The sequence below is a fragment of the Vidua chalybeata genome, chromosome 14, assembly GCF_026979565.1.
Source record: "Vidua chalybeata isolate OUT-0048 chromosome 14, bVidCha1 merged haplotype, whole genome shotgun sequence".
NCBI lineage: Eukaryota > Metazoa > Chordata > Aves > Passeriformes > Viduidae > Vidua > Vidua chalybeata.
The window spans coordinates 8,241,027-8,254,610 of NC_071543.1; the positions used below are offsets into that span (position 1 = coordinate 8,241,027).

General features: G+C 43.1%; 1 protein-coding gene across 4 annotated transcripts; it reads right to left on the reverse strand.

Annotated features, from left to right (window-relative positions):
• Positions 1–5,114: 5,114 nt before the first annotated feature.
• On the reverse strand, positions 5,115–13,362 carry NXT2 (nuclear transport factor 2 like export factor 2). 4 transcript variants are annotated; one of them, XM_053956179.1, is made up of 4 exons: positions 13,226–13,362; positions 11,113–11,199; positions 9,856–10,000; positions 5,115–5,323 (listed from the first exon to the last, which is right to left on the reverse strand). In XM_053956179.1, exons 1-4 carry the CDS (start codon positions 13,238–13,240, stop codon positions 5,187–5,189), a joined length of 384 nt encoding a protein of 127 aa, XP_053812154.1. In that variant the 5' UTR covers positions 13,241–13,362; the 3' UTR covers positions 5,115–5,186. The 4 variants fall into 4 exon arrangements, with proteins under 4 accessions (XP_053812154.1, XP_053812153.1, XP_053812155.1 ...); XM_053956178.1 differs by lacking the exon at positions 5,115–5,323 and adding an exon at positions 5,360–8,969; XM_053956180.1 differs by lacking the exons at positions 5,115–5,323; positions 13,226–13,362 and adding exons at positions 5,360–8,969; positions 11,442–11,535.
• Between the last annotated feature and the right edge of the window lie 222 nt (positions 13,363–13,584).

The following is a 13,584-nucleotide window of genomic DNA, read 5'->3' on the forward strand; positions in this document are numbered from 1 at the left end:
AACAGAGCTCTGGGCACAGTGTCAGATCCTCACAGGCTTCACCTGCACTTTTAAACCAAAAAATAACTAAAGCACCAAAACAAACAAAAAATGAAACCAAAACTAAGCCACAAACCGTTGAGTTTCCCCCTTGTTCTCCCATTTTGAAACACCAATAAGCTGGTTAGTGATGAACACTACCAGAGATTCCAGAGGACACTACGTGTTGGTCACACCTGCTCATTTCTGCATTGACCCTCACATGTCTCCAAGTACAGAAGTTTGCCCATCACTCCAAGACATGACCTCCTATCAATTTAAATGCTAAAACAAGAAGGTGTCATGTAAGTTTTACTTTTTTAAAACACAGAAAAGACACCTCAATTTGAAACAGTTTTGGACTACTTCTAACAGGTGAATTGAAGTCATTACTTCTGTCCACATGTTGTTCCAGCCCTGGGAGTTATTCCTAGGATTTTTAATTGTTTTAAACAACAAACCTAAACTTATCCTACCAGATATAAATCAGCCTCTTACTTATTGTGCTCCCCCAGGGAGTGAACATGAAGAATGGCTCTACAGTTGCCTGCCCTACTTTACTTTCTGCCTAATGAGTTGAAGCAGACACAATCTCTCCCAGTGCACCCATTTCTATGGCATTTAATCAGGGTCATTAAACCAGTGCCCCTCTGCCCCCATGTTCAAAACAGAACACCTGCCTCACCTCCCCACACAGCTTATGGAAATTACTTCCCAAAGCCTTTACCTTCATCCCAGAACATGCCTGCTTCTTATGTAATGGGACAGCTCTCACCTTGAGACCTTTTTTCTTCCCTTGTTATTTTTAAAATCTGGATCTCAGCTCCGAACACTTGCAGTAGCACAAGAACTATACAGCTGTGAGGAGGGGAAATGCACAACACCTGACAGTGACCTCTTCAGGAGCTCTGCAAACAAACACTACACCTCGACCCAGGCTGAATTTCCAACAGCTCATTCTGGATCAGTTTTAACCTACATGCAGCTCATTCTGAGCATTTACTGGCAAGCAGATTCCTTACTTTCAGAGGAAAGATGCCAAGAAAATTGTTCATGCCAACAGAAAACATACCATAGGAAAGCAAACTAAAACCTAGCCCTGTGTGATATCCATCAGACTCTGGGGTTTGGCTCTCTTGAGATTCTACATGGATATTCAGCCCTTCTAACTGTGCTAAAAACTATGGTCTGTTGTACTTTCTATTTTATTTCCATGTCCAGCCACCAGTACATTTTCAGTAAGTCACCTGTAAACAATGAAAACGCAAGATGTCTGCAATGTATCCGAGCCAAAAACTTCACTTAAGAGACATGAATTATAGGACTCATAAGTGAACAACACCAGCTATTGTGCCCAAAGCCCCCATGTCTTCCTGACTAGACAGCAACCTCTCACTTGTGTCCTAGAGAGTGTAAATTCCCCTGTGCTGCAGCTGTGGGGCACAGAGTAACTATCCTGAAATCAGAGGGTCTCTCCATTGTATTTTACTGATAGAGAAATTATTAATTGAAGCTCTTAGGAAAAAAATAGATGGAGGAAAAAAAAAGCATGTTGCTACAGAAACATCCCATTTACTAGTGTTCCTTCTGAAGCAACTTTAAAAGAGAAGCATTATGGAAAATCAACCAATATTCTTTCAATACTTAATTAACTACTTAACTCAGTATTGCACACTTGTATAATGCTGTTTATACAGAAAAGCCCAAGTCAATACTATGGTATTTTGCCTTTTCAGATGGGTACTCACTCTGGTCTGCTGTTTAAATACATCTTTTCTTCTGAAAACAATGAGAGGAAGATGGAACAGACCACAGTGATCACACCCAGCCACCTCCTGGAAAGGAGCAAAGAAACTGCACAAGATAAAAATTACTCTAAATGCCAGCAAGATTGTGAATCTCTAACACATGCAACTGCCACACTCACCTGTATGAATAATGACAACTGAAATTAGAGTTACCAGATAAACAACCTGGGAGCAGGGAAAAATTCAAGACCTTCAGAGCATTCATAGGATTTCAAAAAACCCTTAACTATGGACACAGATCTTTGCAAGGGGGAAAAAAACATGAAGAAAACTCACCTGTCTGTGGCCTCAGGACCCTCTCCAACCCAGCCAGACTGGGAACCACCCAAAACTCACCTGGTAACATTCAGTTCTTCCCAGGCCTTTCTGATTAAGGAAACGAGCCTCTGTAGCTGATTACCAGTTGTTTTAGAGAGCCCAGTGAATTCTGCCCCTGGGTATCAGACCAGCACAGCTGTTACTGCTCAAGCTCCAATTCCCCAGCACTGCTCCTTCCAGGCTACCTTGCTTTTTTCTGCTGTGTGCCCCTCGACAGCAAACCTGCTCTGGGAGCCTGCCCAGCACCTTTGCTGTTGACCTGCTCTTGTTTCGTCAGCTGGGTGCTGGATGATGTTCTCCTGCAGGAGAGGTTTGGATTAGATATTAGGAAGAAATTAATTACTGAGAGGGTGGGGAGGCCCTGGCACAAGCTGGCCAGAGGAGCTGTGGATGCCCCATTCCTGAAGTATTCAAAGCCAGGTTGGATGGGGCTTGGAGCAATCTTGTCTAGTGGAAGGGGTCCCTGCTCATGGCAAGGGGTTGGAAGGAGATGAGCTTTAAGGTCCCTTCCAACCCAAACCATTCTGTGATTCTGTGACTAGAACCAGCCCCTTCCTGCCTTTATTTTGGCAGACCTGCATTTTCCCAAGCATGAAATACTCGCATCTCTAATTCAGGGAGCCTGACAAGCGATGTCACTTCCTGGGGCTCTGGGCGCACGGAGTCTCCGCTCGGCCGGCCCGGCGCTGTCGGGGCCGGTGCCGCCGTGGCCCGCGGCGAGGCGCGGCGCTGCTCGGGGCGCTCGGCTCGCCCCACATCCCGCTCAACGCCATCTTCTGCGGCCGCCGGGGCGCTCATCCTGGAGCACAGCCCCCGCGGAAGCCGGAGGCCAAGCACGACCCCCAGCACCTGTACACGGAGCGGGACTGCCCCGAGGGGCAGCGCCGTGAGAGCTCGGCAGCATGGAGGGGCCGTGCTGCGATGGCAGCGCCTCTGCTGCCCTCCCACCTGGGCACTGCGGACAGCGAGCGACTGCGGCGGGTGAGAAATGGTTCTGTTCTTGTACAGCCGCGTGCACAGCACCCAGGGCTTGTCGTGCGGTGAGAGCTGCTCGTCAACTCTTTGGATCCGTCTGTACCGCACTTGAATAAATATCTGCATTACATACTGTGGCCTTTCAGTACTTAGAGGAGGCTTATAAAAAGGAGGGAGAGTGAGTTTTTATACGGGCAGGTGATAGGTCAAAGGGGAACGATTTTAAACTGAAAGAGGAGACATTTAGTTTAGCTGTTGGGAAGAAATTCTTTAATGTGAGTGTGGTGGGGCACTAGAACAGGTTGCCCTGAGATGTTCTGAATGCCCCATCCCTGGAAGTGTTCCAGGATGGGGTCCTGGACAACCTGGCCCACGGCAGGGGCTTGAAACTAGATGAACTCTTGAGGTCCCTTCCAAACAAAGCCATTCTATGATTACTTATGCACAGAGACCTCTCTCATCAATCATCTTTAGATCTTAGTTTAATACCTTTTTCTTTAAAATCTGTTTGTATTACACCTTGTTATCTGACCTCAACGCTATTGGTGGGGGCAGCATTTAATGGAATTAAAAGCAGGTCCATTCTTGCTGTAGGATGCTCCCTTCTGTCACTTTGGAGGACTGACAGCTGTCACAGGTTGGAAGGGTCGGGTCTCATTCTGTTAAAGTACGATGCATTTGGCTTACATGGGAGCATTTCTTGAAACAAAAAGAGCTTAGAAAAAAGCACCAGTAGTGTGGCTTTGATGATGCACAGAAACTTCTCAAGCCATCAAAAATATCCTTACATGCAGAGATGTGTGATTCCAAGGGTACCTTTGTACAAGCTATGACCAAAGTTTCCTCCTGCCACGTAACTAACATCTAATTAGCTGCTCTTCTGTGTCTTTCAACACCTGATCACAAGGTCTCAGTGACCTGTAATAATATCTGATTTACATCAGTCCATCTGTTCTTACAGTTACAGTACAACTAGCTGTTTAAAGAAGATAACACCATTATGCATTAAGACACACCAAAATACTTGAAATACTCAAGAATTAATATTGTGGTACACAGACCTTGATATACAAGTATTAAGCTTAGCAGTAATTAATTACATTAATTTCTTTTTGTTTTAGTGAGTTCAATATGTTGTGTAGTGATTGGAAAAACCACAAAGATGCAAAGCCATTGGGGTTTGGGAACTGAAACAGGCTGCAAGAAGACAAAAATCAGCCACTGCAATCCAACACAATTTTGTCATCACCAGTATATTCTAAGGCACATGTGTTACTGATGTAAGGCAAAATGGTCACTTAGTGCCTGTAGTCCATTCAGTCACCAAGTGCAGCAAGATAGATTTATTTATATTATTAAGCCCAGTCTTCTGAAGGAGTAAGCCCAGCTATCAATATCCTACCTTTGTGCAGTTAGGAACAAAAAAGAAAAGCTCACTTTTCTAAGAAGACTTTCATATTCTTTTCTTCAGCCCAGTGGCAATTTTGAAAGACCAGTTTCCAGCAGGATCCACTTTCAACATATCTGCAAAAAAATCTTCTGGTTTGGGCTGATTTATTTTTTCCAGCACTCATAAATCTTTACACTGCATCAGCTGTCAGGGCCTTGCTCAGGATCATTACCAAGAGCAACTGCCTGCAAAGCCTCACTGAAATCTATACCGCCAAACACAGCAAGAACTTTCCAATATATTTCATATTGTTTCCAGAATACTCTTCTAGAACAATATCAGTTTCCATGCAACTGTTGACCTTGCATGAGCGTCTTCATCTTTGCAGTGTTAGCCTTTAAAAGCTGCTGTCTACACCGAGCAAGTGTGCATCAGTAATTTAATGTTCTAAACAGCAAAACAGTGAATAAAGCACTGGAATTATCACAAAAAGCATTTCCCCTTTCAGTGTTTCATTTCTTCTTAGAGAAACATCAGAAGCATAACGTGTTCTCAGTGAAAATATTTACAACCCAAGGATCTGGCTCAAATTTCATCCAGGTATGTGTTGGAGAACAGTCTAAACTTTACTAAATTTTAAAAGGATATGTTAATTTGACATAGTTAGTTTGGGCAGCTCAACATTTACTGCTCGAGAGTGCTTTTGGCAAGGCATTTGCCATAGGGTTATTCCAGACACATTTTACCCTGAGAGAGAGCTGCCAGTCTGTTCTGCAGTGCCCCAGCACCACTCGGCAACAATCAGAACTCAGACCTACAACACAAGTAGTAAAGATAAGGAAGCCACAAATTATTTCTTGTACTTTTAATATCATAAGAACAAGCTATGAAAATTTCTAATAATAATAATAAAAAAAAGGTAGAGTAACCGGTAGGCTTGGGTTTTTTTGGGTTTTTTTTCTTGCTTTTTTTTTTTTTTTTTTTTTGGTTGGTTGCTTGAGTTTTTAAAATTAATCTTACAAGAGGTCTTAAACAATTTCAAAAACTTACAAAATATATTCAAGTGTGGAAAGTTATTTTACTGGTAAAACAGCATTTCTTTATAATGTGCTTTTCTCCAGACAGGTTAAGGAAGCACAGGCATGTCAGAACAAACCATTCACACCATCAGTACAGATCCCTTTTCTCCAACATAGGCATTTTAAATCAATTGAACTATAGTATGTCAACGAACAGAGCAACAGAAAAGCAGTGACTGCTATAGACAATACAGGGAAATACACAAAAGAGAAGATCTCTCAAGTTTTCAGCTGCTACAATTTCATACGTGGAAGTGCTTAGCTCTTCAGCTGGCTTTGTTTCACTGACTGGTTGTACAGGAGTAATTTGGTCTCAAACAAAAAAATGGAAGCATTAACTCCAGTTCAGTGTTTGGAGCACAAACATATTCATTTTATAGATAACCACTGTAAATTTTGGGTATTGCAGTAGAGTCAGCAATGGTCACACTAAACCAGCTGGATGGGTTTGTACAGAATGAAATGAAAACATTTTTGTTTTTCTGCTAATTTCAGCATAGAATATTAGCAAGCAGCACAGAGCTAGTAACAAAGAGATTTTTTTTGTTTGTGCCATTAGTTACTCCATTGTAAAACCACCACTTGACTCTAATAGCTACATTCTCACTTTGTATAATAAATAAAAATATTTTGCAAACCAGCAATTTCAGTTATAAAGAGCAAGAACTAATTATGGTAGTACTGAATCACCCAAGTGATCCTCACTGAAGATGATGGAAATAGGCAGGAGTAACTGGCACCTCTCCCTAGCCTGAAGCAATTGCATTCCAATGAATTTCCCTACAAAACCCCTGGGTATCCTACTCCATCTACAGATCTTACTAAGTAGGAATTGAATTTTAACTGGGTTTGTCCAGTCCAGCTAGGCCAGTTAGTTATCTTCCTCAGTCATGTTCCAGGTAGTGGTGGGGTTTTTTGTTTGGTCAGTTTTTTTTTAATATTAATTGCAAAAGTCAGATTTAAAAGCAGCTTGCATTTAAATAGCGTGAAAATAATTGAGAATTACATCTGATTGATTGAAACATTGCCTTATATATTTTGAACCTCCCAGTCTGCCTAGAAAAAGCTTAAAAATTATTATACAAATTCAAACTTGGATAAAAATATCCAATAAGTATTTATTCACAGCACAAGCTTATCAGGTACTGATAAGTGTGTGTTCTGGTGACCGCCTTCAAAGTCCAACAAGCCAATGCCACAGCTGCACCGATTGCTGCATTTTAAAAGGCAAAACCTGTTTTGTGTATGCAAAGCAGATCTGTAACACCACTTACACAATCAACAGCAAGTTAAACAGCCAGCAGAATACACCACGCCAGTGTCACAGCTCAACAATGCTGTACCAGTTACAGGCATGCTTAGGTTATGTTTCCTTTTCAATCTTCTAGAGGAAATACAAATATATGAACATCACATATTCTCTTAAGAACAAACAGTAATTAAATAGAATGATCCTTTCTTCACTACATACAGAAATAACAATGTATTTACAATATTTACAGTTTTCAAAAATTCTGTTCTTGAACTATTCTGCAGTAATTCAAATTCTTCAGCCTGAAAAATAGGTACCCAATAGTTCTGATCATAAACAGCCTCTGAACAGAGACAGGTTACTAATTCTAACTTACTGCTGTAAAGACTAGAGGGCTTGAAAAGGAAATAAAGCCACTCATTTCAGCTAAACATCCCATTGTTTGTGGGATTACATCGCCAACTACAGATGCTTTAGAATGTTTTACCCAAGTGAGATATTGCTCATTTTCACAGTTTTCTCCATTTAAGTCACTGAACAAGTGAGCTGCAGTTGTAACTGCTTTCAGACTGCTGTTGTCATTGAAACATAGGTTATGATGTGAGTTACAAGCTCCCCTCCTGTATTTTCAGTTACAAGCAAGTGTATGCTCAGGGATACAGCTACAGCTATACAGCTACATTTTGGGTTTGGTTTTTTTTTTTTTGTTTTACTCAGCTTAAAACAGAAATGCACCAGTTTGAAACAAAGCTGCTGATACTCAGATTTGCTCTTAAATTCCAAAGTAAAGGTGGATTCTCTTAACTTACAGTCTTGAAAAATGTTTCAAAGCAGCTGGAAGCTTTAAACTACAAATTTAAAGCAAAACACACGAAACCCCCAGAGAATCAATAATTAAAGGCAATTTTTAAAAAGAACATGAAAAAATACATTAAAAATCTGCATGAGAGGAAGATAGTGTTAGTGGTGCAGAGCTGCTGTTCTTAATTGAAAATAATGCAAGCACCTGCTCTGAATAACAGTACTGATTAAGAAAAATTGAAGGCTTCACAGTAATGCACACTTTCAGTGCCACTTTTTAACTACAATGTTTCTTGAAAAGACAAAAAGGATTTGAAATTTGCAGACTTAATATGAGAAAAATAATCCAAACCTCATAGCAACAGAATGCAGAACTAAAGCCAACAGAAATCATGTATGTGACCTATTTCTAGGCCATGGTAAGACTTCAAAAGAAAAATAATTACTTTGAAGTCCTTCACATGCATGTGAAGAGTTATTGGCACAGGAGCTCCGAATCATTCAGCATGCCCTACATATGAATCCATGGAATTAACAACCAAAGTCTGGGAAGCTCAGACCGAAAGGAAACCCAAAGATATATGGTCCTTTGGCATCAGAGAAGGTAAACATTACCTTTCCAATGGATTGAGAGATTACAAACTTAGGAGCTGTATCTGCTCCTTTCACTAACAGTAGAAACCATAGCAATCCTTCCCAGCCTCTCACAACCGGGAGTAGGGAGCTTTCAAAATTACATCTTCATGCCACAAGCATCTTCTTCAAAAGAGAGAAGATGATACTGTAAAAACCGATCTTTTCAAGTTGAAAAAAAATTACATTTGGTCATAATTGTATACGAATAGGATTCTGTGTTCAAACAGAACAGTTTGAGCACTCAGCAGTGGCAGCATAGCTGCATGTAAGGCATTTTAGGAATGATTCGAATACAGCTCACTGCCTTCAGCACTTTACTAAATTCAACTAACACGAGCAACCTCTCACATTTTATTACTACAGCTGCGGTCACTGGAATCAACCCTGAAACATCTGTAGACCGTCCATAACATCAGATGCAACACAAAGAGCGCGTGCATTCCCTGCATGGGAACAGTTGCCTGCACAGTGGACTTGGTGCCAAATGAGAGGTCACTCCCCGTGCCAGCCCTGCTAACTGGCCCAGTCCTGGAAGCGGAAGCAGTCCCCGGCGATCTTCCACACGGTGTTGGTGGGGGTGGCCTGTGCCGTCAGCAGGAAGTTCTGATTGAAGTAGCGCTGCTTATCCCCATCAAATTTGACAGTCCCACTTGTCACCACGAGGACTGTTGTCTGGCCTTGAGTAGCTTGCTCTTCACAAGGAGGTATGAAATGATGAAGAAAACAACTCAAACAAAGACTAGCAGGTAAAGAGGCAGGAAATGTACACAGAAGCTTGGTTCAACTCTGGTTACACTGCGCCAGGCTAACGGCTGGGTACAGGCAGGGAAGTGCAGCTCTGGTGCAGCGTTTCTACACAGACAGCGGTGGGTTCACCAACACGGCTTGGCAATGGCTTTGCCACTTTCATCTCCTGCTCTTCATTTTAGAGCACTGACAAACACCTCCATTTGTGCTTAGAATGAGCTCTCATTACTTGAGATATACACACATAGAGATATTTAGCAACTTGCATAGACTTTTCCCCCCCAGTTATTAGAAATTATATCTTTTTCACAGCAGAGCAAAGCAAGTGTGTTTGACCACAGGCTTTTCCCTTACTTATATTCCAAAAATGTCCATTAGAAGCAATTGACTAACTTCTCAATTATGTGAGCCTTTCTTTAGGAGTTGTTAATCAGAAATCTAAAGAACTTAACCCCTATTCTAGATGTAAAGAAACCAAAGTACATACAGGTAAATAAGGATTTGTTCCACATTATACGGCAGGTCAGTACAAGAGGCCACCATAGGGGTCTCCCAAGCACAGCATAACCTGGTAAGCCAGACTTTTTCCATACATGAAAATAGATCACGTCTGAATATGATCTAAACAAAAATAGTCCTTAAAATATTTTCCCAGACATGAAAAAAAGTGTAGTTGCTGCATCTCTTGATTTGTGCTGTATTTAAGCACAACTTGACATTTCAACCCTTAGTATTTCCTCTAAAGGAATTATTAAGCACTATTGTAATTGCTCACTTTCAATAGTTATAAAAGAATGAAAAATAATTAAGTAAATTATAATACAACCTTACCGTGAACAGGCTGGCAGTCCAACACATTAACCTGGAATTCACTTGATGGCAACATTTCAAAAAACTTATTTAGCTCTTCTTGCCCAGACACTGCATTTCCATTCCAAACTAATGTTGCTTTGTCCAAATACAGTCTGGTTAAAGCCTGAATGATCATGAAAATACACATTTAGGAAAAATATGTTAACATATAATGGGCAACATACAAAACTTACACTGTCAATTACTGATTTCTTCTGTTACTTTGACAGATAAAATGCCTTCCTGAAACAGTAGCTCCTTTTAACAACCAGTGCTCCTGACCAAGAATTAAAATTGACAAACACATTTTCCTTTATGAGTGGCACAGTGACTCATGCCTCAAATATTGATAACATTCCTTTAACAAAGGTAATGACAGAACTGAAGTGGTTGCTAACAAAAGGACACCTTTCCACAATAAGTTTATTTTCCTTTTTTTTTCTTCTGAGAGGGAGAGTGTGCACACAACACAGTTTAGGTCAGAACATTATAAACTCAGGTTAAAAAAAAAAAAAAAGGTGAACAAGACAAGGAAGAGGTGAAACTTGAAAAGGACAGCAGCATACCAGAACTTCCCAAATGTTTCATAAGCTGTCACAGCTGAGTAACTGCCCAACTCTCCTTTAAGCTGTTGACACAGCCCTGTCCAACCTATGCATGTGCAAAGTGACTGAAGTAACATGGGACTGCTGGTACTTGCACAGATTAAATTGCAACTACAGCACATTTAAAATTCAAAGGCTGGTCTCCAAGGCTCTCTTTTGGTGAAAATATTTATTATGTGGTACCACATCAGTGTAGTCCAGGAAGACTTGCAGAGCCAAACACAGCTGTACTGCTTCAACTTCAGGCACTCAGAACAACCCCAGAACCAAAAGTGATAACTGCTAATGAAAGAGGTTTGGGGGGAAAAACCTAATCTGACCTCAAGGGAAAATAAAGCAAGTTCTGCTTCCTTGTACTGACCAAATCCTGTACCTGTAAGACACAGCTGCACACCAACTGAACGAGGATTATGAGAAGTGTAAGGCACTTTCTGAACAGCCCCTTTTATAGCAGGGCTGCACAGGAGCACAAAATCCTCTGCAGGGCAGCCTGAGGAACAGCTGCTCTGCTCTACCACGGCCACTGCAGCACATGGAAAACAATGTTCAGGTGCTTTCTGTGTAATGACACTTAGAAATGCAAACAAAACCTGCCAGGACAGTTTTAACTATTGTCAAAACAGCTACATACCCTTCTTCTCTTGTCCATTGTCTCATAGTAAATGTTGACAAACTCATCTGCAGCTCTACAAGCTTGATCCACATAGGTTTTGAAATCCTGGTGGGAAGAAATCATATCAAATTTTTTTAGTTATGCAACCCAATCACTGACTCAATTTCTCCTGCAAGTCACTTTGACTGGTCTTTTCCACCCTCACCAAAAGATGACATCAAATCATGTTGAAATTTATTCTAAGCTCCTTTTCTACTTGTAGAAGTACCAGCTGCTAGGCAGCTGACAGCTTCAGCATTAGTTTTGAATGCTGATGTATTTATTGTATTTAAATAGCAAATATTTACATTGGAAAATGGGCTACAGCTGGCTGCAGGTACTGTGGCCACACAATTATTCAAGGAAAACAGTTGTTGCTGTGATGGCTGTTCTGAAATAAAGTGAAGGAACAATATTTATTCATGTACTCCTGAGAATTAGCAAGAACCCCAGCACACTGCCACCCTGGTCTCATTTTTAACATACCTTTAGATATAGAAATATAAAGCATAGTAAGAGAGAGAACACCAACATCTGGTTGTGTTCCTTCTAGTATGGATCAGTGCTATATCCACAGGTCAAAGCCAAACACTTCTCCTCACACCTCATCATTTTCCTTACACCTCTCTACCTGCATTCATCCCCAGCTAACAGCCTTTGTTGTCCCACCACTGCACTGTGATCTCACTGGGTTCTTTGCTCAGTTTGTTTGGCTCTTCATCTCTTACAGACCCTGAACTGGGACATCCTGGACAGCAAATTCTGCATTTCCTGTCCATACATCCATAAATCTGCATTTGGCTCTCTTATCTTCAATTGTTTAAAATGCTATTACTTATCACTGTCCTATTTCAGTATTATACTCTCAGTATCTGCAACTCAATCAGTGCTGAACAATTTCACTGCTTGTATTTTCTTGGCTGCTTTTACTGAATATACTCCGGAACCACCAGGAATTCCTCCAGTATTAACACAAGAAATATTCATAATCAGAGAAAGCTCCAATCTGAGAAGTAACTGAAGCCTATCAAACAATCCCTGTTTATCCAGCAAAGCCAAACATGTTTCCATGCACTGTCTTTGTCTCCCCCTGCTCTTCACCTTCCCACCTTCCCCAGCAAGTGCCAAACTCCCAGGCTGCTGCCAGTGCCAGCAGGTGCCCAGAGACCCTCTGGAGCCAGGAGAGCCAGAGCTGGCCCGGGAGCAGTGACTGCAGCTCTGCCTGCTGTGCAGGGAGAGCAGGGCCGGGGAGGCTCAGCCGGCTGCCCCTGCTCACCTGCCCCAAACATCCCCCAGCTCCCAGCACACGAGTGGCTGTGAGAGGGGGCTCTGAGAAGGGCCAGCAGGCTGCGACCAGCCGCTGGGGTAGCTACAGTAGAATCGAACAGGAAATAAGCTCTGTCGGTTTTGGCAAGTTTTTACAGCCATAACCAGCAAACAGTTTGAAACTCTGTGAACAATTCAGGCTGGAATAAACTTCTGGAGGTCATCTGGTCCTGATCCCTTTTCAAAGCAGAGCTGACTCCAAAGGCTGATCCACTTCCCAGGCTGCCTCTGACAGCTCTCAGTGCTCTGGCCTCTCTCCCGCCACGTTTGGACATCTCCGAGGATGGAGACGGTCACACTTCCTTCGGGTTCCAACATCCAACCACCTCGCTCAGAAACCCTCCTTCCAAGCTTTTAACAGGAAAGCCATAATTGAAAAAGCCAACCAAGCAACCCCAAAATCAACTCCTCGAAGACTCTGGCGGCTGCTCCAAGCAGTTTTCCAACGCACACGGCCGCTGCCGACGGCCCCACGGAGCTCCTCTGCGCCCTAAGGCCCCTGCACGAGGACGCTGAGGCTGCCACACACGGGCCCCCGCCCTGGCCCGGGACCCTCGGGAGCCTGGGAGCGACCCCTGCCCGCAGCCCGTGCTGAGGCGCTGCCGCCCTGCCCGTTCCGCGTCTCACGGAGCCGGCACGCTCCCGGCGGCCTCCCCGCGCTCCCACGCCCGCCCTCCCGCACGCAGCACCCTCCCGAGGCGGACACCCCGCGCTCCCCCGGCCCAGGCCGCGGTTCCTGGCGGTTCCCGGCCCGGCCCTCACTCACCACGGACGCGGCCATGGGGCGGCGAGGCGGGAGGGCGCCGGAAGTGCTCTGGTCCGCCGCTTCCGGCCGCGCGTCCCTCGCCCAAAGCGTTCCGCCGCGGTGCCCTGGGGAGCGTTCCGCCTGCCAAGCAGGCCCGGCTGCGGGGGCTTCCCTCCAGAATCGATCTCAGGCAGCTTCAAACCAGGGCTGCACATCCCCAGGAGCTGGTACCAGGGGAAATGAATCGAAATTGTAATCACAATTAGATCGCGAGCAGTATTTTGTATTTCCCTATTTGTGTGGAGTAATTCTTAGAAATGACTGCTTTAGAACTTCAGTCAAATTTACTCAACCTAAAAATATCTCTACTGAAGGATGTA